The sequence below is a fragment of the Mya arenaria genome, chromosome 3 (assembly GCF_026914265.1).
Source record: "Mya arenaria isolate MELC-2E11 chromosome 3, ASM2691426v1".
NCBI classification, from domain to species: domain Eukaryota; kingdom Metazoa; phylum Mollusca; class Bivalvia; order Myida; family Myidae; genus Mya; species Mya arenaria.
The window spans coordinates 88773597-88798711 of NC_069124.1; the positions used below are offsets into that span (position 1 = coordinate 88773597).

Below are 25115 nucleotides of genomic sequence, written 5' to 3' on the forward strand. Positions count from 1 at the left end.
GATGCGCTACAGACGACAGTCTTCAACAAGGGAGGTAATTACAATGTGGTGACCATTAAAAGAAGTTCCATACGGGCATTTTATCTTCGCCAGTGGGCAAGATAAGAATTCCTAGCATGGTTAAATTAATGGATCTACTTATCTGAGGTGGGAGAAAAGAATATCTAGCATGGTTAAATTATTGGATCTACTTATCTGAGGTGGGAGAAAAAGGCTTCTAAAGTTATTGATCGGACGAGAGCAATTTTCGGTAATTTCTTTAAAAAAAAGTGCGATAAGGGGCTCGAGCGTTATGGCTACTTATTCAACTTGTCCGCGATATTATGTCCATACAGGTTCTCACCAAATTTGGTAATGATTGGACAAATGCTTCTAAAATCATTGATCGCACAGCATGCACCCGTCCCGAACAACGCCGTTTTATAATCGGGAGTGTAGAAAATGATTCTCAAATGAAACTCAAATAATTCAATAGATACTATTATAAAATGTATCTACAACATCGTGACTGGAGACCGGAAACTGAACTCTAGTATTTAATCGATTAAATATATTGCTTCTTGGATAAGCCTAAGAAAGAAACGCGATAAAATCTTATCGCTTAACTGATAAAATGTCGCACCTTTTATTTTCGATTTATTTTTATTGTTCTTTAAACCACTAGGTAGTCTATAAAAAACCCTTCTCCAATGCAACAATAGATATCGCGTTTTTTCTCTCGATAGACTTATCAAAAAAGATGCACCAAAATAAATGTCAGATCTCGCATTTTTTCACTTTACACAGTACTTTAATTAGTAAAACTTCTAGGTATTCAATGAACACTGCATCTGCAGATGCAACAATAAATATCGCTTTTTTTTCTCCAGACAGACTTAGTAATTGTCAAATCAAAGCAAAATAGTTTACTTGTACATTTTGTGCATGGGCAATTGATAAATCGCGATGGTTCCTATCGATTTCCGTGTACAACTATAATTATTATTTTTTTAATTATTATTCATTATCTGTACTTTTTGCATTGTTCAAGTTCGAAGAGCTTACATTATGGCCCAAGTGCGTACATATATAGTTGTACTGAAAACAGTTGTACTCTTTGATACAAATAAAAGAAAATGTACTTTGGCCAGGCTTATATTTATCAAAATACCATTTCCTTGTATTCATTCAATAAATCATTGAGTGACTTATTAAGCATGGTTGTCGACCCGAAACCGTACTGAATGTATCAATTTCCCTCCCCAAACAAACCGCGGCGCAGCCAATACATGGTTGAAAACTTGTGCTTTCTACTGCAAGTGAAAATGAAACCATTGAAAGACAAGTAAGACTAATGCGTCTAGTTGTTACCAATTATTTGTATGACAATAACGCTGGTTTGGCAATGAGATCAGTGAATGACTGCATTGTTCATATGTTGAATCAATTAGTCGTCAATATTTTAAAGGACTAAACTAACTGAAATAAATAACAAAACTGAAATCCAATGGAATTTTAGGATAATATCAAAGTGGGAAAGCTGGATTCCGAAATCAGTAAGTGTATTACAGTTCCTCTACTGTTTAAAAGCAAAATGGAAAACTAGTGGCTGGTCCGACAAATATTATGTAGGTTAATTAAGGTGTCACCATATTTTTATTAACTACTAGAATATTTACATTTTTTTATAACATATAATATAATAACGTTTTATCTCAGTTACAAACTTTTACAAATCTTATATATTTATAAAATACCACGATAAAATGCGCAAAATCTAGAAACAACTGTACTTGGTACTTGTCGCCATAATTATTTCATTAATAGATGGACGCGTGCGTGTGTTTAATAACCATACTATATCCAGTACATAATGATATATGCATAGTTATAAAGCTAGTAATCTTATAACATTGTGTACGAGCTTTACCATAAGTATTTCGAATATATAATATTAATAACAATCAAGCTTTTCAGCAGAAAGGCCTTAACATGATTTAAAATCAACACATATAATTTCAATCTCGACATCAGTTTTAAATACTCGTGTGTATATCCGTGACGGATTATGAAGGCTCCCCCATCACAACATGAACATACAGCAGTGTGTATATCCGTGACGGATTATGAAGGCTCCCCCATCACAACATGAACATACAGCAAACATGAAAGCGGCGTAAGAATCAATTCCTGTATATTGTTATGCAACAATCTGGCATTAATCGTAAAGGAAGGTTATAAGATGACAACTTAGGTATTCAGGTGGTAAAACTTGACATGCTTTCACGGGTCCAAATATGTTCAACAGCGACATCCGTCTAAATGAATAATTCAAAGGTAGACTGGTGTTCAAGAAGTTGACTTGAGCCGTTAGTCAGTGTATTGTAAAGAAATACGCATCCATCAGCTCATTGTTTTCCGAGCGCATCATGCATGTATTTGGCATAATGGCTTCCTTTTGGGCAGCAGACAAACATGAACGATACCCAGTGGTTATAATAGATCTGGAAAAATGCCCCCTTTCAGGCCAAATGCGTCTCTAACACAAGGGTTGTAAAAAGAAAGCCTCAAATCCTTTTCGGCGCAATGTTCCCTTTTATGCTTGAAACATAGGTTTGCCAAGAGTGAAACAAGGGCGTCAATGCATACAAAATGGCACAATGTTTTCCTTTGGGTAGCATACGTCCGCTAGCCAACAGTGATACAAAGGAATCAAACATCCATATTGCACAATGTAAAACCCACGTTGTATGTATTTCAATGGAGGCTGTCTTTCTGTCCCGTCGTTCTCATGTGTCTTTGATCTATACAACAAGCTGAGAGAATTGTGTTATAAGAAAACAGCTGCTTTTCTTTTAAAACGCAATCAAATTTGTACTTCTGATAAGAGTACTATTTTGTAAAACATTTTGTTCGCGTAATTTGAACTGTTTTGAAGGCTTGGAAGTGTATGAAAAGGGACATTACAGTTTCACAATGTATTTCTAATGACATCTTTATAAGGAGAGGTCGAACGGCAATCAGAGACCTTTGACAAAGAATGCTTTGCATTATCAGCCACTTTTAATGGATATCTCACTAAGGGATGATTGAAAGAAGAAGTGAAAAAGAAAATAAATCAACATCAAACGTTTATAAAACATTCTTCTTTCAAATGTGGCAACTCAAGATTGAAAGGCGCATTTGTTGCCGCTGTTAGCCCATACACTCACAAGCAATCGCACTCTGATAATGTGAATGAAATCGAATCAAAGTCCGTATGAATTAATTTGAAAACATTATTATCTATGATAGATAACTAGCTTCGGTGGTTATTTAAAGTGATCGATACCTCAAATTTCTCGTTCTGTTTTGATTCCTCGTTTACCAGCAGCGTGGACGACTTCGAATGGAAAAATGAAAGGAGCGTGTAAATCATTGATGAAATAATCAGCAGGAATTATTCAATTAATAAAATATATATGCCTGTTATAAAAGGCGATACAGTGGTACTGGTGGCGAATGATGGAGCAAAACAACTCGTGAAGCGGAGTGTCTCGGGTCATTTCTGGAAAAACGATACTGATGTTCTTTTCTTAAATGATCACATTCAACGCACTTTATAATGTCATTTATGCAAAGATAGATATGTCGTTATAGGGTTAATTGTAATGTACCTACGATTGAGATTCCAGCGAACAACGGTGGAACCAATCTTGAAAATAATATTTGAACCTTGAAATCACTATGTGAGTATGACCATTGCTTCGGACAATAAGAACAAATGGTTAACAGTTGCACTTTATCTACTGCGAGGGTTTTAAGGATTCAATTGAGGTAAGCGACCGGCTGTTTGAACAGTAGATAGCCTATATTGCAGGTGTGATATCCGGGTGCCTTGTTCCACCTCTGTGTCAGCAAGTTATTACATTTCAACAGGGTAACTATACAATGTTACAAATCATAATCAGGAGTGGAATTAGTCGCGAAAGAACACACTGTAGACACTGAACACACGAATACCAATGTCGCACGTGCACACCGAAACGGATCGAAACCTTATACAAACTGTAGCAGCCTCCCCGGAGAGAAAGTAAAAGACAACACAGTCTTGTGAACAGAGGAGCTCGAGTGAAGAGTGATTATTGGCGGAAAAATGCGTCCATGTTTAATTCACTGTTAATGGGTTACAAGAGGGCTTTCATCGGCGTTTGTCAACTGACAATTGGAAGTATGACAATTTATCGACAGAACCGCTAAAAAGCTTGGTTTTTAATGAGTTGACGATAAATGTCATGAACACTTAATGGAAGAGGCTGGAAGACAGACCAGAAAGAGTGGAAATATTTATTCTGGATTACTTTATCAGGAATAACGAAACTCTTCAAAATAATTATAATCTAAAACGCCCGACTATTGTACCTGGACAAGAGATGGATGACCAGAGTACGTACACTGGGCAGTATGCCAAGAGGCTGATGAGAACCAAGGTAACCAAACACGATTGTCACAAGAAGTTCGATAGGCACTTGTAGAAAACTGTTCTAGTTGACCATGCCATTGTCTAAGATAGTGTTCAAGGTGGGACATGCCATTGTCTGAGACGGTGCTCTAGGTGAGGCATGCCATTATCTGAGACGGTGTTCTAAGTAACAAACCATTGTCTGAGACGGTGTTCAAGGTGAGGCATGCCACTGTCTGAGACGGCCTTCTAAGTAACAAGCCATTGTCTGAGACGGTATTCTAGGTGAGCATGTCATTATCTGGGTGAGGCACGCCATTGTCTGAGACGGTGTTCTAGGTGAGCATGCCATTGTCTGGGTGAGGCACGCCATTGTCTGAGACGGTGTTCTAGGTGAGGCATGCCATTATCTGAGACGGTGTTCTAGGTGAGGCATGCCATTATCTGAGACGGTGTTCTAGGTGAGGCATGCCATTATCTGAGACGGTGTTCTAGGTGAGGCATGTCATTGTCTAGGTTAGGCATGTCATTTTTCTGGGTGAGGCACGCCATTGTCTGAGACGGTGTTCTAGGTGAGCCTGTCATTGTCAAGGTGAGGCATGCCATTATCTGAAACGGTGTTCTAGGTGAGCATGCCATTGTCTGGGTGAGGCATGCCGTTGTCTGAAACGGTGTTCTAGGTGAGCATGCCATTGTCAGGGTGAGGCATGCCGTTGTCTGAGACGGTGTTCTAGGTGAGCCTGTCATTGTCTAGGTGAGGCATGTCATTGTCAGGGTGAGGCATGCCGTTGTCTGAGACGGTGTTCTAGGTGAGCCTGTCATTGTCTAGGTGAGCATGCCATTGTCAGGGTGAGGCATGCCGTTGTCTGAGACGGTGTTCTAGGTGAGCATGCGATTGTCTAGGTGAGGCATGTCATTGCCTGAGACGGTGTTCTAGGTGAGCCTGTCATTGTCTGGGTGACGCATGTCATTGTCTGAGACGGTGTTCTAGGTGAGCATGCCATTGTCAGGGTGAGGCATGTCGTTGTCTGAGACGGTGTTCTAGGTGAGCCTGTCATTGTCTAGGTGAGGCACGTCATTGTCTGAGACGGTGTTCTAGGTAAGTCTGTCATTGTCTTGGTGACGCATGCCATTGTCTGAAACGGTGTTCTAGGTGAGCATGCCAGTGTCTGGGTGAGGCATGCAATTGTCTGAGACGGTGTTCTAGGTGAGCATGCCATTGTCTGGGTGAGGCATGTCATTGTCGGAAACGGTGTTCTAGGTAAACATGCCATTATCTGGTTGAGGCATGCCATTGTCTGAGACGGTGTTCTAGGTGTGGCGTGTCATTGTCTTATACTGTGTTCTAGATGAGCATGCCATTGTCTGAGACGGTGATCTAGGTGAGCATGTCATTTTCTGAGGAGCTGTTCTCGGTGTGGCATGCCATTATCTTATACCATGTTCTAGATGAGCATGCCATTGTCTGAGACGGTGTTCTAGGTGAGGCATGTCATTGTCTGAGACGATGTTCTAGGTGAGCACGTCATTGTCTGAGACGATGTTCTAGGTGAGCATGCCATTGTCTAAGACGGTGTTGTAGGTGAGCACGTCATTGTCTGAGACGGTGTTCTAGGTGAGCACGTCATTGTCTGAGACGGTGTTCTAGGCGAGCCTGCCAATGTCTGAGACGGTTTTCTATGTGAGCACGTCATTGTCTGAGACGGTGTTCTAGGTGAGCACGTCATTGTCTGAGACGGTGTTCTAGGCGAGCCTGCCAATGTCTGAGACGGTTTTCTATGTGAGCACGTCATTGTCTGAGACGGTGTTCTAGGCGAGCCTGCCAATGTCTGAGACGGTTTTCTCGGTGTGGCATGCCATTCTCTTATACTATGTTCTAGATGAGCATGCCATTGTCTGAGACGGTGTTCTAGGCGAGCCTGCCAATGTCTGAGACGGTTTTCTATGTGAGCACGTCATTGTATGAGACGGTGTTCTCGGTGAGCATGCCATTGTCTGGGTGAGGCATGACATTGTCTGAGACGGTGTTCTAGGTGAGCATGCCAATGTCTGAGACGGTGTTCTAGGTGAGCATGCCATTGTCTGGGTGAGGCATGCCATTGTCTGAGACGGTGTTCTAGGTGAGCATGCCAATGTTTGAGACGGTGTTCTAGGTTAGCATGCCATTGTCTGAAACTGTGTTCCATGTGAGCATGCCATTGTCTGGGTGAGGCATGCCATTGTCTGAGACGGTGTTGTAGGTGGGCACGCTATTTTCTGAGACGGTGTTCTAGGTGTGCATGCCAATGTCTGAGACGGTGTCCTAGGTGAGCACGCTATTTTCTGAGACGGTGTTCTAGGTGTGCATGCCAATGTCTGAGACGGTGTTATAGGTGAGGCATGCCATTGTCTTAGACGATGTCATAGGTGAGCACGCTATTTTCTGAGATGATGTCCTAGGTGATGCATGCCATTGTCTGAGGCCGTTATCTAGCTTAGCAGGCCATTGTCTGAGACACGTTCTAGGCGAGGCCTTTCATTTTCTGAGACGGTGTTCTAGGTGAGGCATGCCATTGTCTGAGGAGCTGTTCTCGGTGTGGCATGTCATTGTCGGAGCCTAGTTTTAGCTTAGCAGGCCATTGTGTGAGACGGTGTTCTAGGTGAACATGTCAATGTCAGAGGAGCTGTTCTCGGTGTGGCATGTCATTGTCGGAGTCTAGTTTTAGCTTAGCAGGCCATTGTCTGAGACGGTGTTCTAGCGGAGGCATGCTAATGTCTGAGATAATGTTCAAGGACATGTTAGTTTGATTGTTATCTGTCAACATACTTTGCTATATAATGAAAGTTGTAATATTTATATTAAGCACTGTTGGCAGTGTATTGAAATTTGGTACAGAAAACATATATGCATGGTTACGAATGAGAAAGAGAAACCAGCAACTAACTTTAAAGAACAACAAAATGTATTATATACAGTTTTACAAAGGTAATTCCAAATAAGTAAAGGTAAAATTTAAATACTTAGAACAAAGAATAATGTCTAAAGACAATCTTCACAAAAGATTTTCACTGATCCCGGTATTTATAATGTCCATAGAACTAAATCCAGATGAAATATTGAACACACTAGATAACCACTATTTAAATCCAACAACAATTTCAGAAGAATTCGCATAAAAGGTTGAAATCGAATCCTCATAGAATAACCTTATTAAATTCAAGATTTAAGAGATGTTCTAGCACTGGTGAAACTTAAATCATAATTCCACCAAAGATCAGAAATTTTGCCCTTAAATACCAGATTAAGAATGTTCCAGAACATACTACAAATATTCTCTAGAACTTTCTCTCAAATTCTATTGGAATCTACTCAAAAACATCAATACATGGAATAAAGAAACAGTTCTAAAACATTCTAAGCAAATCCTAATAAATACATTCTAAAATGTCATAAGAGAATATAATTTGTTTAATGAATCTAGGTAACACACCAATGAAACTGGAGTTCGAAACAGCGAAGTACTGACTTTTATATACATACATGTACATACATGTAATAGGATAATGAGTACGAATCAGTTTGAGTGCAGGCGACCATAGTTTTTACTTACCGATCATGAAATGAATGTGTGTCTTCGATGTGTTTTAAGTTTAAGGAAATGTTCATAACGAAAAAAAACCCACAAAAAACACATAAAACACATTATCACAAAAAAACAATCCATTAAAAAATATTTAAAGTTTTTGATCGTCAAGATATTATGATACAGATAATTAATGTGCCGAAGATATGAAAACTAGGCCGAGAAAAGAGAAAGTAAGTGCAATGCTAGAGGAAATTGAGTAGCTTGTTTGCATTCTGTGTTAGATAATGCGACAATATGGCCATGTTTGGGCTGTTATGGCTAATCTACAATACGGCCATGTTTGTGGAACTCTATAAGGGTTGCTATAACTGATCTGCAAGTTTCAAACCCGACGCCACATTACGTATATGCCATCATATCAATGTTATCAGAAAAAAACAATCAGTAAATTATCTGTTCTATGGATAACTTGATAAGATATAAAATAGAATATACTTCGTGGTACACATTCAATTACAGATGTATTTTTCTTCAGACGTTTTAGTTTTTGTCCAGCCACTGATGCTTGTTTCGGTCTCAAGTCTAGTGGATATGTACTAATATTGACTACTCGTGTTTAGCATTTGATATTCATCACGCAATTGAAACTGAATTTTACCCATCATTAACTATTTTTCCAAAGATTTTCGTTCATCAACGTTTAGTCAAATATAGACACTGTCTGGTGTTTGATATGTTCGATAACGTATCAAAGAAGGAGACGGGTATTTTCTGCATTTGTTAAATATTTGCTATTCTGATTATGATACTTGATGTCAATATTGGACAACCATCTCCTCGAAATTGAACATTTGATGTTTAAAGGCCAGCTACAAAATGCATGTGCTGTGCTTTCATAGAAGCCGTTGTTAAAGCTAATGGATTATTAAACATAATTTTTTTTATAAACTGTATATATATGACATGCATTAAGCAAATTCTCGTAATATGATAGTGGTTTTCCTTTTTTTTTAATTATATGTAATTACCGGCTAGATATACCGATAACAAAAAAATGTCTGAAAGTGTTTAATTGTCCCTTTAAGCACACACATTAGCACCAACTTAAACAATAGATTTCAGATAGGACGTTTTAAATTAATTATAACGAGAGAAAGATGCAGTCGAATAATTTTAAAGGAATGTTTTCCTTTACTAGAAAAGGAACATTTGCAATAACATTTCATGTGAGTACATTATGAAAGTAAATACTAACCGCTCTTAGCCTTAGAAATGGACGGACGGACGAACGACAGACGGACGGACGTACGCCCGAAAAGACAGACGGATAGACATACGGATGGACGGACAGGCAAACAGCGGATATACATACAGAAAGGCATACAGACAGCCAGACAAGCCAGCCAACAGACCAGACAGACAGACAGACCAGATAGACAGACACAGCAGACAAGACAGACAGACGGACGGACAAATATACACATAAAGACAATTAAAAGAAACTGCCATAATATTTTGGAGACTAAAATCATGCTTCGTTACTTTGGTTTTGTAGAAGATGGACTCAAGCAACAAGTTGCGGTTGCGTTCCCTACACGTGCAGCTGGGGTCATTGCTCGTGCAGCGGAAAGCCCTCAATTCAAAAGTTACCACGCGACACTTTGAGCTGCTGCGGGAGGCCGTCGACGAGGTACGAGCTAATATGTTTGAACTAATTTCATTCGCCGATACACTCTTACGTATTCACTGAAACCTTATTTTGTGTAACTTTGGATATATCAGAAACCTGAATTGTTTCAAGAAAATGGTATGGCCTAGAACGTCATTCCTATGAGTATGTAAGCTATATCTCACCAGGTACTAGTGTGTAATAGTACGTTAACCACATGTTGTATGCCAAAGTACGTCATCCCTACGTGTATGTATTCTATGACCCACCATGTACTGGTCTATTTGTACGTCATCCCTATGAGTATGTAAGCTTTGTCCCCGGCCTGTACTGGTATGTTCTAGTACGTCATTTCTACGTGTGTGTAATCTACGACCCACCATATACCGGTTAATATCTATGTCCCACTATGTATTTGCAAGTTGTGGTACGTCATTCTGAAATGCGTGTGTTATCTATGTCCCACTATGTATTTGTATGTTGTAGTACGTCATTCTGAAATGCGTGTGTTATCTATGTCCCACTATGTATTTGTATGTTGTAGTAGGTCATTCTGAAATGCGTGTGTTATCTATGTCCCACTATGTATTTGTATGTTGTAGTACGTCATTCTTATGAGTATGTGCTATCAATGTCACACCATATATTTGTTTACACCAGGACGCAGATCCTTACGAGATCAAGGTTCGACTCAATCGGCTGGAGCAGTCACTAAAACAGGAGGGCCTCTATAAGAACGTTAAGGCAGACTTTGTCCAGCTCCGCAAGGAAATACTCGGGGTCAGTGAACTGCTCTTTCTCTTAAGCTGTATTTGATTCCCATATATCATCCACACTGTCTCGGTGCCTGTACAGTGTTACATCATGTTGAAAGCGCACCAAGCCCATGGTCAATGTCTTATGCAAGGATACAAATACTCATAATGCAGTACAGTTTCCATTCCTTCCTGGTTCTCATACGGATAAATATAATATAATATTCTCACAAATATTGTTAGTGGCTGAATAGCCATAATAAGCAGAATTTACTTCAACACGGTGTATAACGATTAAGTACAAATAACTTAATCAGTGCACAATTAATTCATGAAATAGGAGTACAAGACATGTAAGTTAGTATCTATGATTGAGTGTAGTAAATACATGAGTCAATAGTTATAAGGCCCGCTAATAGTGATTGGTTTTGTTTTCATGAAGACCGACCATGGGTGAGAGTACCATGGGCTGGATAAGGGAAAATGGTATCACGCACTCGACTCAATTAACCTAATGAGTAATTTGCACAAATTATTCATTTCACCAATGTATACATGTGCTAAGTCTACATTGCGTTTCGTAGTGACATTTTACTAGAATTTAACGCCTCAAGTCAGAGGTAAATGCAGACGTTACATATATGACTGGTCCGTGTCTTGTTTAAACAAATCATTCAGAACAAGTTTTAACAAACCAATATAGATGGGGACTTGACGATACACCTATACATCCCATCTGGTTATGATTTAAAGAGGCGTGTGTCTTGTAATGGCGGTCTGGGGCTCCGCGGGGTCTCGAGCACGCGGTGAGATCATAGCCGCCCGACTAGCGCCGCGCCTCGGGTCAACGGCCCCACGGGTCGTCGACACCCAATAGTATTCATGTGAACTAGGCCGGCTTTGTTTTTGGTCATGGAACCTAGTAATTTGCCAGGATTGATTAGTCATGTATCAATTTCAAAGAGAACAAACTGTCAAACTGTCAATGAATTGTTTCTGGCATGAAGCTATTGATTACAAGAAAATCATTTTGCATGATTAAATTATCAAAGATATCGGTTGACATCGTATTGTTGTAATATATATCAAAGAAATCGAAATAAGATATTGTTAAATTCGACGTCAAGAAAACGTCTAGCTGCCACCAAATAATAACTTTGGTTTATGTCATTACCTCTGGTTATAGTTGCTACAGTGGACGCCAGGAGATGGGCCTAAACAACAGTCGCTGCCCGGCATTTTGGGGCCAAGGGACCGCACGTTTTACGTGGCGCCAAAAAACGCGGACGACAAAGACCCACCCAGTGGTACACATCAGACGTAAGTAATAAACCTCTGACGTTATATTGTTAATGCTCGAGCAATTCATTTCTATAGGGGCAAACATGACGTGGGGGGATTTTGTAAAGCAGTTATTTCCGCATTTTAAGCGAGTGTTTCGGCTGTGTGCTTTCAACTTGTAGAATTGTTTTGTTGTGTCTGTACGGATCCAAAGGAAGAAGCTTTGGCCGGTTTGGTTGAAGCCGTTCATGGGTAGAAGCTGGGTATTGGTTTAACCATGTTTGCGCGCACTCTGGCTTGTTTGGTTGAAGCCGTTCATGGGTTGAAGTTGGGTATTGGTTTAACCATGTTTGCGCGCACTCTGGCTTGTTTGGCTGAAGCCGTTCATGGGTTGAAGCTGGGTATTGGTTTACCCATGTTTGCGCGCACTCTGGCTTGTTTGGCTGAAGCCGTTCATGGGTTGAAGCTGGGTATTGGTTTAACCATGTTTGCGCGCACTCTGGCTTGTTTGGTTGAAGCCGTTCATGGGTTGAAGCTGGGTATTGGTTTACCCATGTTTGCGCGCACTCTGGCTTGTTTGGTTGAAGCCGTTCATGGGTTGAAGCTGGGTATTGGTTTACCCATGTTTGCGCGCACTCTGGCTTGTTTGGTTGAAGCCGTTCATGGGTTGAAGCTGGGTATTGGTTTAACCATGTTTGCGCGCACTCTGGCTTGTTTGGTTGAAGCCGTTCATGGGTTGAAGCTGTATATTGGTTTAACCATGTTTGCGCGCACTCTGGATTGTTTGGTTGAAGCCGTTCATGGGTTGAAGCTGGGTATTGGTTTAACCATGTTTGCGCGCACTCTGGCTTGTTTGGTTGAAGCCGTTCATGGGTTGAAGCTGTATATTGGTTTAACCATGTTTGCGCGCACTCTGGATTGTTTGGTTGAAGCCGTTCATGGGTTGAAGCTGGGTATTGGTTTACCCATGTTTGCGCGCACTCTGGCTTGTTTGGTTGAAGCCGTTCATGGGTTGAAGCTGGGTATTGGTTTACCCATGTTTGCGCGCACTCTGGATTGTTTGGTTGAAGCCGTTCATGGGTTGAAGCTGGATATTGGTTTAACCATGTTTGCGCGCACTCTGGCTTGTTTGGTTGAAGCCGTTCATGGGTTGAAGCTGGGTATTGGTTTAACCATGTTTGCGCGCACTCTGGCTTGTTTGGTTGAAGCCGTTCATGGGTTGAAGCTGGGTATTGGTTTAACCATGTTTGCGCGCACTCTCGATCAAATTGTTATTATTATAAGTTAATACCTTTTTATTTCAAAAATCGGCATAATTTATCAGTGGGCAAATTTAATTGACAATTGACTTATAAACTTATATTATACAAGTAGCAAATAGGAATTGGCAAAGCAATGAGGCATTGGCATGTCCCAACCGGATTTCCATATCGCCATGATGTTGTCATCTTGTCTCTACTTGGTTTACAGTATACTCTTGTTCTATTTATAGTTTATAGCCATTTAAAATGATAAACGTGTATATTTAAAGAGTACATTCATAGAGTATCTTTTCATGATAAACCATTATTTGAATAGATCATTTTATCAATATCTCATTGATCACCGATGATGGATTTGACAAGCAGTTTAAATATCGCTGAAAATGGTCCCATGTACTTTAATTTTAAGATGTGGAAATGTCAATAAAAATCATGACATACAGTTGGCAGGTAGTTGGTAGTTGGAGATTGTAATATGCAACTACCTGCTAGTCGCCAGTTGGGGACTCGAATAAATAACTACATAATAGTCTATAGATGCTGATGTTGATATTTAGCTACTCGACCATTTCCAGTTCGTTATTTGCAAATATCCATCTACCACCCAGTTGATGGATGGGGATTCAGATTTAAGGAAGCCTAAAAGTCACAGACACAGTAAAGAGTCTAAAGTCACAGATACCATAGGCGGATCCAGGGGGGGGGGGGGGCGGACCCGGCGCGCCCCCCCCCCCTAAAATTTTTCAAGTATATGTATAAATTATTAATATCGTTCCATCATTGTAGATAGCTTTTAAGGTTATGATTTGCTTCACACAAAAAAAATAGATCTCGATTTACCGTGGTTGTATCGAACATCTATTTGGCCACATTGGACTCTTACGAAACATAATTGGTCCGAGACGTTCTGGAACGCTCTTATCGATTTAATTATCTATTATGACGTATTCAGTAGAATGTGTTAGCGTTTGGCTATCCTCCGTTTTTACGGCTATACGCAGGAAGTAAAACGCCGTTCAATCGGACACATGCGTAGTTTTGTAGTGAATATCGGACGGCTGAAATACATGCGGGGAATATCGGACACAACAGTTATTTTAATAAAATATGTTCTGGTTTTATTCCACATTGTGTTGAATGTATTAACCCTGAGAAGTCAGTGAAACAGACGTTTGCTCGTCTGTTTCACTTTTCGGATCGTTCGTCATAATGACTAAATACAATGTACAGAATAGCACCCAGCAGACTACGTTCTGTGCAAACATTTTTTTTTTAATTTGTCTTCACTACTTGCTTAAAGCAGACACTCGGTGTCACTGAACAAACATTAAAGTTTGCCCAATAACTGTATGAATTACTTTTTCCATTTTACCAAGGTCTTTCAATTTATGCGGGGAAAAAACTTGATCTATAGGGAGGTGACGGTCAGCTAAACGGCGTTACTACGTTACAAAGTGTCTCTCGCAGTTCAAGCTTTGTAAAAACAGTGTAAACTATGGAATGCCGGGGCGCAATGCTTCTTGCGAAATGCGAAATACTTCATGCTTTTTGTATAATGTTTAATGTATTTTTGCAAAACGCTTAATGCTTTACGCGAAATGCTTTTTGCGAATTGCTTAATGCGAAATTCTTTTTGCGAAATGCGAAATACGAAAAGCTTCGATTCAATATTTTTTACCGTTGTTAGCATAAATTGAGCAGAATCATTTTGTATGAAATGAAAAAAGGAACACATTAATTTGAAAAATACTTTTATCTGCATGTAATAGAGGTGAAAAATAATACGTTTGTTGTGTCTATTCATTAGAATAACATATATAAACACACCAATACAATATAATATTCAGAAACGGTAAAGAAAAGAGGTGTCCTAGAGAAAATATGCCAGAAAGTCAGTTAGATTGCGAATAGCAAGATGTGCAACTCTGTATATTGCTGTAAACGCGTTAGGTTAGAAAGAGTATCGTTTCTTCCACCGTATAATAATATTTCTGTAGCAGTATCAGTAGCCTATGTCTTACATCCCCTTCACTGCCGGGAGCAGTTCGGAACGTGCACAATATTTCGTCCGATTCAATTTGATTGTGTTATGCCATATGCGAAATGCTTTTTGGGAAATGATTTTTGTGCAAAATGCGAGATGCTAAATGCTTTTAAAATGCTTCATGCGAAATGCGAGATACGAAGGAAATCCGTTATTCAGGAGGTGTTACTATATTTAGATTTCGCATAGCACGAGCTTCCGTAATTCCGTACCCGGCCATTCGATTGGTCGAAAATGAAACTATTGTTCTATACATAGCATTTGCATAACGCATTTCGCAAGAAGCATTGAGCCCCGGCGTTCCATAGTAAACACATGCAATAGTTTAAGAGCTTGAGGCCGTCGCGAAGGCCTCCGACCCCTTGAATTACCATGAAAACACATGGGGGCCTTAGCGGCCAACAGAAGTCAATTTCAGAAGTTACGCCCCCCCCCAACTGAGAAACCTGGATCCGCCACTGGATACAGTAAAGTTTCTAAAGTCACAGACACAGTTAAGCGTCTAAAAGTCACAGACACAGTAAAAAGTCTAAAGTCACAGACACAGTTAAGCGTCTAAAAGTCACAGACACAGTAAAGAGTCTAAAGTCACAGACACAGGAAAGAGTCTAAAGTCACAGACACAGTAAAGAGTCTAAAGTCACAGATACAGTAAAGTGTCTAAAGTCACAGACACAGGAAAGAGTCTAAAGTAACAGAAACAGTAAAGTGTCTAAAGTCACAGACACAGGAAAGAGTCTAAAGTCACAGATACAGTAAAGTGTCTAAAGTCACAGACACAGTAAAGTGTCTAAAGTCACAGACACAGGAAAGAGTCTAAAGTAACAGAAACAGTAAAGTGTCTAAAGTCACAGACACAGTAAAGAGTCTAAAGTCACAGATACAGTAAAGTGTCTAAAGTCACAGATACAGTAAAGTGTCTAAAGTCACAGATACAGTAAAGTGTCTAAAGTCACAGATACAGTAAAGTGTCTAAAGTCACAGATACAGTAAAGTGTCTAAAGTTACAGACACAGTAAAGAGTCTAAAGTTACAGACACAGTAAAGTGTCTAAAGTCACAGACACAGGAAAGAGTCTAAAGTCACAGACACAGTAAAGTGTCTAAAGTCACAGACACAGGAAAGAGTCTAAACTCACAGACACAGTAAAGAGTCTAAAGTTACAGACACAGTAAAGTGTCTAAAGTCACAGACACAGAAAAGAGTCTAAAGTCAAAGATACAGTAAAGTGTCTAAAGTCACAGATACAGTAAAGAGTCTAAAGTCACAGACACAGGAAAGAGTCTTAAGTCACAGACACAGTAAAGAGTCTAAAGTCACAGACACAGTAAAGAGTCTAAAGTCACAGATACAGTAAAGTGTCCAAAGTCACAGTTAAGCGTCTAAAAGTCACAGACACAGTAAAGAGTCTAAAGTCACAGATACAGTAAAGAGTCTAAAGTCACAGACACAGTAAAGAGTCTAAAGTCACAGACACAGTAAAGAGTGTAAAGTCAAAGATACAGTTAAGAGTCTAAACTCACAGACACAGTAAAAAGTCTAAAGTCACAGCTATAGAAGAGTGTCTAAAGTCACAGACACAGGAAAGAGTCTAAAGTCACAGACACAGTAAAGTGTCTAAAGTCACAGACACAGTAAAGAGTCTAAAGTCAAAGATACAGTTAAGAGTCTAAACTCACAGACACAGTAAATAGTCTAAAGTCACAGACACAGTAAAGAGTCTAAAGTCACAGACACAGTAAAAAGTCTAAAGTCACAGATATAGAAGAGTGTCTAAAGTCACAGGCACAGTAAAGAGTCTAAAGTCACAGATATAGTAAATAATCTAAAGTCACGGACACAGTAAAGAGTCTAAACTCACAGACACAGTAAAGAGTCTTAAGTCACAGACACAGTAAAGAGTCTAAAGTCACCGATAGAGAAAAGGGTCTAAAGTCGCAGATACCGTAAATAGTCTAAAGTCACAGATATAAAAGAGTGTCTAAGGTCACACACACGGTAAAGAGTCTTAAGTCACATATATAGTAATGAGTCTAAAGTCACAGACACAGTAAAGAGACTAAAGTCACAGACACAGTCAAGAGTCTAAAGTCACAGACACAATCAAGAGTCTAAAGTCACAGATATAAACGAGTGTCTAAGGTCACACACACGGTAAAGAGTCTTAAGTCACATATATAGTAATGAGTCTAAACTCACAGACACACTAGAGTCTAAAATCACAGACAAAGTAAAGAGTCTAAAGTCGTAGACACAGTAAAGAGTCTCAAGGCACAGACACGGTAAAGAGTCTTAAGTCACAGACACAGTAAAGAGTCTTAAGTCACAGATATAGAAGAGTGTCTAAAGTCACAGACACAGTAAAGAGTCTAAAGTAACAGATATAGTAAATAGTCTAAAGTCACAGACACAGTAAAGAGTCTAAACTCAAAGACAAAGTAAAGAGTCTTAAATCTCAGACACAGTAAAGAGTCTAAAGTCACAGACACAGTAAAGAGTCTAAAGTCACAGACACAGTAAATAGCCTAAAGTCACAGATATAGAAGGGTGTTTGAAGTCACAAACACAGTAAAGAGTCTAAAGTCACATACAACGTAAAGAGTCTAAAATCACAGACACAGTAAAGAGTCTAAAGTCACAGACAACGTAAAGAGTCTAAAATCACAGACACAGTAAAGAGTCTAAAGTCACAGACACAGTTAAGTGTCTTAAATCACATACACGGTAAAGAGTCTAAACTCACAGACACAGTAAAGAGTCTAAAGTCACAGACACAGTGAAGAGTCTAAAGTCACAGACACAGTAAATAGTCTAAAGTAACAGACACAGTTAATAGCCTAAAGTCAAAGATAAAGAAGAGTGTTTGAAGTCTCAAACACAATAAAGAGTCTAAAGTCACAGACACAGTAAAGAGTCTAAAGTCACAGACACAGTAAAGAATCTAAAGTCACAGACACAGTAAAGAGTCTAAAGTCACAGACACAGTAAAGAGTCTAAAGTTACAGACACAGTAAAGAGTCTAAAGTTACAGACACAGTAAAGAGTGTAAAGTCACAGACACAGTAAAGAGCCACAATCACAGACACAGTAAAGAGTCTAAAGTTCCAGACACAGTAAAGAGTCTAAAGTCACAGACACAGTAAAGAGTGTAAAGTCACAGACACAGTAAAGAGCCACAATCACAGACACAGTAAAGAGTCTAAAGTTCCAGACACAGTAAAGAGTGTAAAGTTCCAGACACAGTAAAGAGTCTAAAGTCACAGACACAGTAAAGAGCCACAATCACAGACACAGTAAAGAGTCTAAAGTTCCAGACACAGTAAAGAGTGTAAAGTTCCAGACACAGTAAAGAGTCTAAAGTCACAGACACAGTAAAGAGTGTAAAGTCACAGACACAGTAAAGAGTGTAAAGTCACAGACACAGTAAAGAGTCTAAAGTCACAGACACAGTAAAGAATCTAAAGTTACAGACACAGTAAAGAGTCTAAAGTTACAGACACAGTAAAGAGTGTAAAGTCACAGACACAGTAAAGAGTGTAAAGTCACAGACACAGTAAAGAGCCACAATCACAGACACAGTAAAGAGTCTAAAGTTACAGACACAGTAAAGAGTCTAAAGTTACAGACACAGTAAAGAGCCACAATCACAGACACAGTAAAGAGTCTAAAGTTACAGACACAGTAAAGAGTGTAAAGTCACAGACACAGTAAAGAGTCTAAAGTTACAGACACAGTAAAGAGTGTAAAGTCACAGACACAGTAAAGAGCCACAATCACAGACACAGTAAAGAGTCTAAAGTTACAGACACAGTAAAGAGTGTAAAGTCACAGACACAGTAAAGAGTGTAAAGTCACAGACACAGTAAAGAGTCTAAAGTTACAGACACAGTAAAGAGTCTAAAGTTACAGACACAGTAAAGAGTGTAAAGTCACAGACACAGTAAAGAGTGTAAAGTCACAGACACAGTAAAGAGCCACAATCACAGACACAGTAAAGAGTCTAAAGTTACAGACACAGTAAAGAGTCTAAAGTTACAGACACAGTAAAGAGTGTAAAGTCACAGACACAGTAAAGAGCCACAATCACAGACACAGTAAAGAGTCTAAAGTTACAGACACAGTAAAGAGTCTAAAGTTACAGACACAGTAAAGAGTGTAAAGTCACAGACACAGTAAAGAGCCACAATCACAGACACAGTAAAGAGTCTAAAGTTACAGACACAGTAAAGAGTCTAAAGTCACAGACACAGTAAAGAGTCTAAAGTTACAGACACAGTAAAGAGTCTAAAGTCACAGACACAGTAAAGAGTCTAAAGTCACAGACACAGTAAAGAGTCTAAAGTTACAGACACAGTAAAGAGTCTAAAGTCACAGACACAGTAAAGAGTCTAAAGGTCAGATGCATGTTAACAAAAACAGCTGGTTGGTTGGTAGATATTTCCGAATAACCAACTGGCATTGTGCGAATGACCAACTGGCGGATGAACGAACAAAAGTGTATTAAAAAAGTTTTGTCATGAAAATGCATATTTAGTGTGTGATTCCTTCATATGCGAACCTTTAGACCATTATGAATAGACATAATCCGAAACCCCAACAACCGACTGGATGGCCGTTTTTTTATATTCGCGAATAATCAACAGGAAATGGTCGAGTACTTAAATATCAACATCAACATCTAATTACTATGTTATTCGAATCCCCAACTGTCAAATAACAGGTAGTTGAATATTCGAATTACCAACCACCAACTTCCTCCCAACTTAACCGTCATATGAAAATCGTGTATTTTACTTCAAAGGTACATTCTATATGATGGCCTGTAACAAAACTATATTATCGATAAGTTGCACTCGGTCGTATGGTGTGTTTTGCAGTACCAGGAAGCCCGTAGACAAGAACCGAAAAAGGTTAGGGTCAGATTGTTGCTAGGTGGTTTAGAACTGTTTAACGATGTAATTGCTACCATCATCGGAAATAGTGTCCAGAAAGAGAAACTCGTAAATATTAGATGTTCATTGTTGCTAGATAGCTCTTATTTTGCAGTCAAACGATACAGGTTTTAGACTAGTTTGATGGTAAAACATGTGTTAGCGCCAGTATGTTCTTATATAGTTAAGGTTTTTACTTGACTCCCACACATTTACTAGAACTTAATAACATGTGACGCACACCTCCAGCAAGTTCAAATGCACATACACCATCAGCACCGGAAGATGCACTCACCTCTATAACCGTAGCAGCGTCGGTGCTCGCGGTATGCGTCTAGCAGGTATGGTAATTTTATAAGTCAGAAGGATGAGCAATATAAATATTACTCGCTGTAACCTCTGACAAGTTTCATGAAGGAGACTAATAAACTAAGAAACAACTGACATATATTGCGCAGGGTACAACTGCCTGAATGTTTGGACTGTGTTTTAAACAACATGGTATCGTTTTGTTTATTCTATGACCATGTTTTATAATCTTATGTGTAAAGCACAGGTGCAGCGCTGTCATTTGGCCCTATCAAAACAGATAAAATAGTGTGTCCAAAACTAGAAGTAGCACAAATGAATACGTAGAAGATATTCTGTATGTTCGGATGTCTTCATTTAGGCAAAAACAGTTAGCGGGCGGACTGTCGGCAGACGACATGCGGTTGTTGAACTCCGCCATCGGCAAGCTCTACCGCCATCTCCAGTTGAGCCAGAAAGAACCGGAACTGACTTCATCGGAGATAACGCAGCGCGAGACGACAGTACAGAAGGAGAACGTGAACGTCCTGACGTTATCGCACGTGCAACCCGATGAATCGTTCCACGACATCGTGCTCAAACTGCGCAACTTCGAGAAGGAGTTCCAGCGGCAGAAGGTCCAACAACACCGGGAGCTCCGCAGGTGAGCGGACTGCGACAAGTAGTAGTAATGTTTTATCAAGAAAAGGAAAAATCACAGAAATCTATTTCTGAAACCTGAGCTAACACACATAAGGTCAACCAGCAAATTAGATATAAATAATACCCAAATGATTGTATTTTCCTGCACTTCCAATCTTTTTGGAATATGAAATTTGCTCCATCGTGTGTTTTTAGTTTTAGTTTAAGCGAGAATTGGTAAAATATCACGCAGAGTGTTTTTATTACACGGTAAAACCCTGCATTAAGCTTTGTATTCTAAAAAATCAAATAAGTGAAGAAAGGTAGGACAACATTCGAAAGTGTCTTGATAAATGTTGAATTTCAAATCGGAAAAAATGGTAATTCTCACGACAGGTTCGGTAAAGACGTCAAAACTACCATTAAGACTATTGTTACAACCGGGAAGTTTGGACTTGATTGACAAGAAAAATATATATAAATTGAAACAAATACGATTTTTCATGAACAGAAAGATGAAAGATTGTTCTTTCATATGGTATATCCTTTGAGGATGTCTATCCGACAGGGAAAGCACTTTCCAAATGCCTCTCGTTCAACAAGTTTACATGTGTAGATAACAATGGAACTCATTCTTCATTTTGGTTGTTTCAGATTACAAGAAGAAATCAAAAGACTTAACAAAATCTCTGTAGAACTACGAAAGGAAAACGAAAGGTAACTACTGAATTTATGTCCTTAATATATTTTTTTCTGTTATGACGTGCTGTATAGATTATTAACATACGGATGTCACATGTACAATGTATTCTTATATAACCTCTGTGTTTTCCCGTGCGTGTGCAGGATGAAGGGCGTCCAACCGATCCAGACGAAGGCGAAGGGGAAGCAAGTGGAGCGTCTGGAGGAGAGGTAAGCGGCCCGGGGCTCAATTCGCCGTCCACCACGATAAAAACTGAGTCTTATATTAAAGTGACACTCTAATTCAAAATCAATACATACACATGTATAACAAAACTATATGTTGAGTGATACACTTTTAGCATTTATGATAAATATTAATTACTGATATCAAGATTGTAACCGTATACGAGTATTTAATAGCTAAAACGCAATGCTATTAAATGATTGGTGAGTGCTAAAAGAATTACTGTGATCTACTATAGTCTCATAAGGTAGAAATACCATGTTTTCTGCACCTTTTTTTCAAATAAAACTCGGTATTCTTCATAAGAACGATTGTTTTAAGCATTTATTCATCCTTTTTGGTATATCAAAACATTTGTATTTATTGTGGTCAATCTTATTTGGGAGTAAGAGTGCATCTTTAAATTCGATCCGTTTTGTAAAAAAAGCTCAATATAGTCAGTCCTTTTCGTTAAGACCGGATGTTCTAGTCGGTTTACTTAATCTAGACATACCCTTGCCTTTAAGTACCCTGAACTGACGTGTCCATGTTTCAGGCACCGGACGGAGAAGAAGGACATGGAGGACAAGATCCATGTGCTGGAGAGCGGCATGCGGAGGAACTTCGCACAGTACGTATACAGATGTGGGTGGGGAGGTACAGGGACCCGGGGCTTACCTGGCGGGGGTTCAAAGGGGACAGGCACTACCAGGGAACGGTTTTAACATGGGTACAGGGCTTATTGGGATGCATGGCTAATGGGGGCATGCAGTATACAAAACACAGTGCTAGTTATACGGTTTTTAGTATTTGTGCTGCTCAAAAGTCTTTGTTCTGATCAGTTATCATTAAAGCTCGGATCTTTTAATAACGTGATAAGGATTGTTGTTAAATTAATATTTCATTGATTACACTTAAAGCCATGTTTCGACGTTACCTGTGGGATACTAAAGCTTTAATGACAAGAGATGATTGGATCAAACTACATAAGTCTCTTTCTAATCGCCTTATTCAATATAATGCAAAAATGCAATTATCAGTTTAACATTGCAGCCTATTAAATGACAGAGATGAGGTCCGCGCTCAGGTGCGCACGGACGTAGAAAGTCTGCAAGCGTCTATTGACAACATCCACAACCTCGTACTGGGTCACCGGTGGGATCGGGCCCTCAATTCCGGTGGAGATGAGGCGGACCTGCTACCCACCAGGGACCTCCTCAACATGCTCACGAGCGTCGCCGGCGGCATCCAGGTCCTCAAGACTAAAAATACAGACCTCTCAAGGTATATAACTAAACAAGTCATTACTTACGTCAGTTATATTGACATGTTCTGTTGCGTCCGTTCTGTTGCTCCAAATATAACTGTTTAATATATAATGGTTAATTATATGAACAAGCCTATGTGCATCGCAAAATCAGTTATATATGTGCTGGATATAATATTGTTCCTTCCCATTTTCTGTTGTAGGAGGGTGGAGGAGTTGACTACGTGGCGGCGGTGCCTGAAGGAGGTTGACCGGGAGGTCGGCCGCTTCGCTCGTGCCTTCTCGGAGGATGACGAGGCCGAGAAAACCGCACTGGGTCACGAGACGGATCCACACAACCTCCTCGCTCAATGCAAAATCAAGCTCCAGAAAACGAAAGATAACATCAACACGAAGATTAAGAACCATGGAGACACGACAAGGTGCCGTGAGGGGGGGGGGGGGTAATTTGGTCAACAGCTGTAATTTGCTCAAAGTTTCGATAGCATATAATATTATTATATACCAGTATTACGTCGGTAGACCTTAGATCTTTTTTCAATAGACTTATAATACATGTTAAGATTTAAAAAGCGTTTTCTATGACACATTATTATTCGTCGATGTTTTACAGCATTATAAAGCGGAAAGAGCGTGATGTGATCAAGTACCGGAAGTCTATGGACGAGTTGCAAGGTGAGATCTGCCGGCTGCACGAGCAGGTGATTTCCGTTCAGATCCAGGACATCTCCATCTCCATGCCGGAACTCGACCGCCGTCACGAGGCTGGGTACCGCTCAGATCGCTCAGATGGCTCCGCGGACGATCTGCCGGAAGCTGACCGCCAGGAGCATATGGACCTCATCGACAAGATCCGCCAAATAGGCACTTTGGTCACACACTTTCAACAGTATGTGTTTCCGCCATGCCCTTTTTTACCAAATAACCCATTTTAAAGAATTCAGGCCTTATGGAAGTTGTCAATTTGGGATTAAAACTATATGTTCATTGAGTTATACTCTCTTTCATCATTCTGTATTCAGGCTGATCATCGACCGGACCGGGATCCTGAATAAGATGGAGAACGACATGCTGCCGCTCAAGATCCGCGTCAACCGCCTACACGAGGAGATAACCAAGGCGATGTCGTCACCAGGCTCACCCGAACATGACCCGGCAGACGACATCGGCAGAGGCAGACGTGCCTTCTCGCCAGACGATGCAAACCCTAATGTGATTTCAAAAGAAATAAGCAATATGCTCAGGAAACTTTCAAAAATGGAGCTCTCTATCAGACATTTGCTAGAAACGTATGCGTCAAGTCACGGGAGAGCATCTATATAGTGCATGTTAAGGGAAATGAAGATTTGCTAAGGGGGATGATGCGGCATGGGAAAACCTGCTACATCATATAGTTATATTCATAAAGGTTTTCAACGAAACGAGTATGTCTGACCGTTTAACGATTTGAGTACATTTACCAAAGATTCTGTGTTCGTGGCGTGAGCTGTCTCTATATTCCGTGTGGTCCGTGTGGTCCTTTGTGGTCCGTTGTGGGCCGTGTGGTCCGTTGTGGTCCGTGTGGTCCATGTTTCCCTATGATTAACCATCACAATCTGGTGGTACTGTTTTCAAAGCTGTGATACTTGTTAAACTGTGATATTGTTGCTGTTTTATGTTGTAACTATGACAAGTCATGACATTTTCATATGCATTATTTGTAAACTATTAAACGTTTTACGTTATTATATCAACAAACGGTCACTGCATGCACAAATGTAACTAAAGGGAAGTCATCCAAAAACAAAGGTTTAGGCCGTTTATGTGCCCAACAACCTCTTTTACTTACCTCCCCTGGTGAACTCCGCAAATATGATTAGAATGCATTTTATTTCAAGATGCCTTTTAATTGGATTTTTTAGCTGATCTGTTGGATGATGATGATGATGATGATGATGATGATGATGATGATGATGATGATGATGATGATGATGATGATGATGACGATTGTGATATTTGATGGTGATGACGATGACGATGATGATGATGATGGTGGTGGTGATGGTGGTGGTGGTGATGGTGATGGTGGTGGTGGTGATGGTGT

The 25115-nt window shown here is 39.8% G+C and overlaps 1 protein-coding gene across 2 annotated transcripts; it reads left to right on the top strand.

Moving 5' to 3' along the window:
- The first annotated feature begins 1334 nt into the window (after window positions 1-1334).
- LOC128226917 (uncharacterized) lies at window positions 1335-24748 on the top strand. 2 transcript variants are annotated; one of them, XM_052937029.1, is made up of 12 exons: window positions 1335-1535; window positions 9542-9676; window positions 10316-10435; window positions 11597-11730; window positions 20599-20880; window positions 21513-21575; window positions 21705-21770; window positions 22322-22396; window positions 22819-23049; window positions 23236-23454; window positions 23646-23921; window positions 24055-24748. In XM_052937029.1, the coding sequence occupies exons 2-12, from the start codon at window positions 9545-9547 to the stop codon at window positions 24353-24355; spliced, it is 1899 nt and encodes a 632-aa protein (XP_052792989.1). In that variant the 5' UTR covers window positions 1335-1535; window positions 9542-9544; the 3' UTR covers window positions 24356-24748. The 2 variants fall into 2 exon arrangements, with proteins under 2 accessions (XP_052792989.1, XP_052792988.1); XM_052937028.1 differs by lacking the exon at window positions 1335-1535 and adding an exon at window positions 3346-4448.
- Window positions 24749-25115: the final 367 nt, after the last annotated feature.

Bases quoted from the DNA above. Each gene is read 5' to 3' on its own strand.
- LOC128226917 (XM_052937028.1), top strand. From the start codon at position 4,392: ATGGATGACCAGAGTACGTACACTGGGCAGTATGCCAAGAGGCTGATG. The intron at 4,449-9,541 runs GTAACCAAACAC...TTGGTTTTGTAG, and splicing joins AGAGGCTGATGAGAACCAAG to AAGATGGACTCAAGCAACAA. The intron at 9,677-10,315 runs GTACGAGCTAAT...TGTTTACACCAG, and splicing joins TGCGGGAGGCCGTCGACGAG to GACGCAGATCCTTACGAGAT.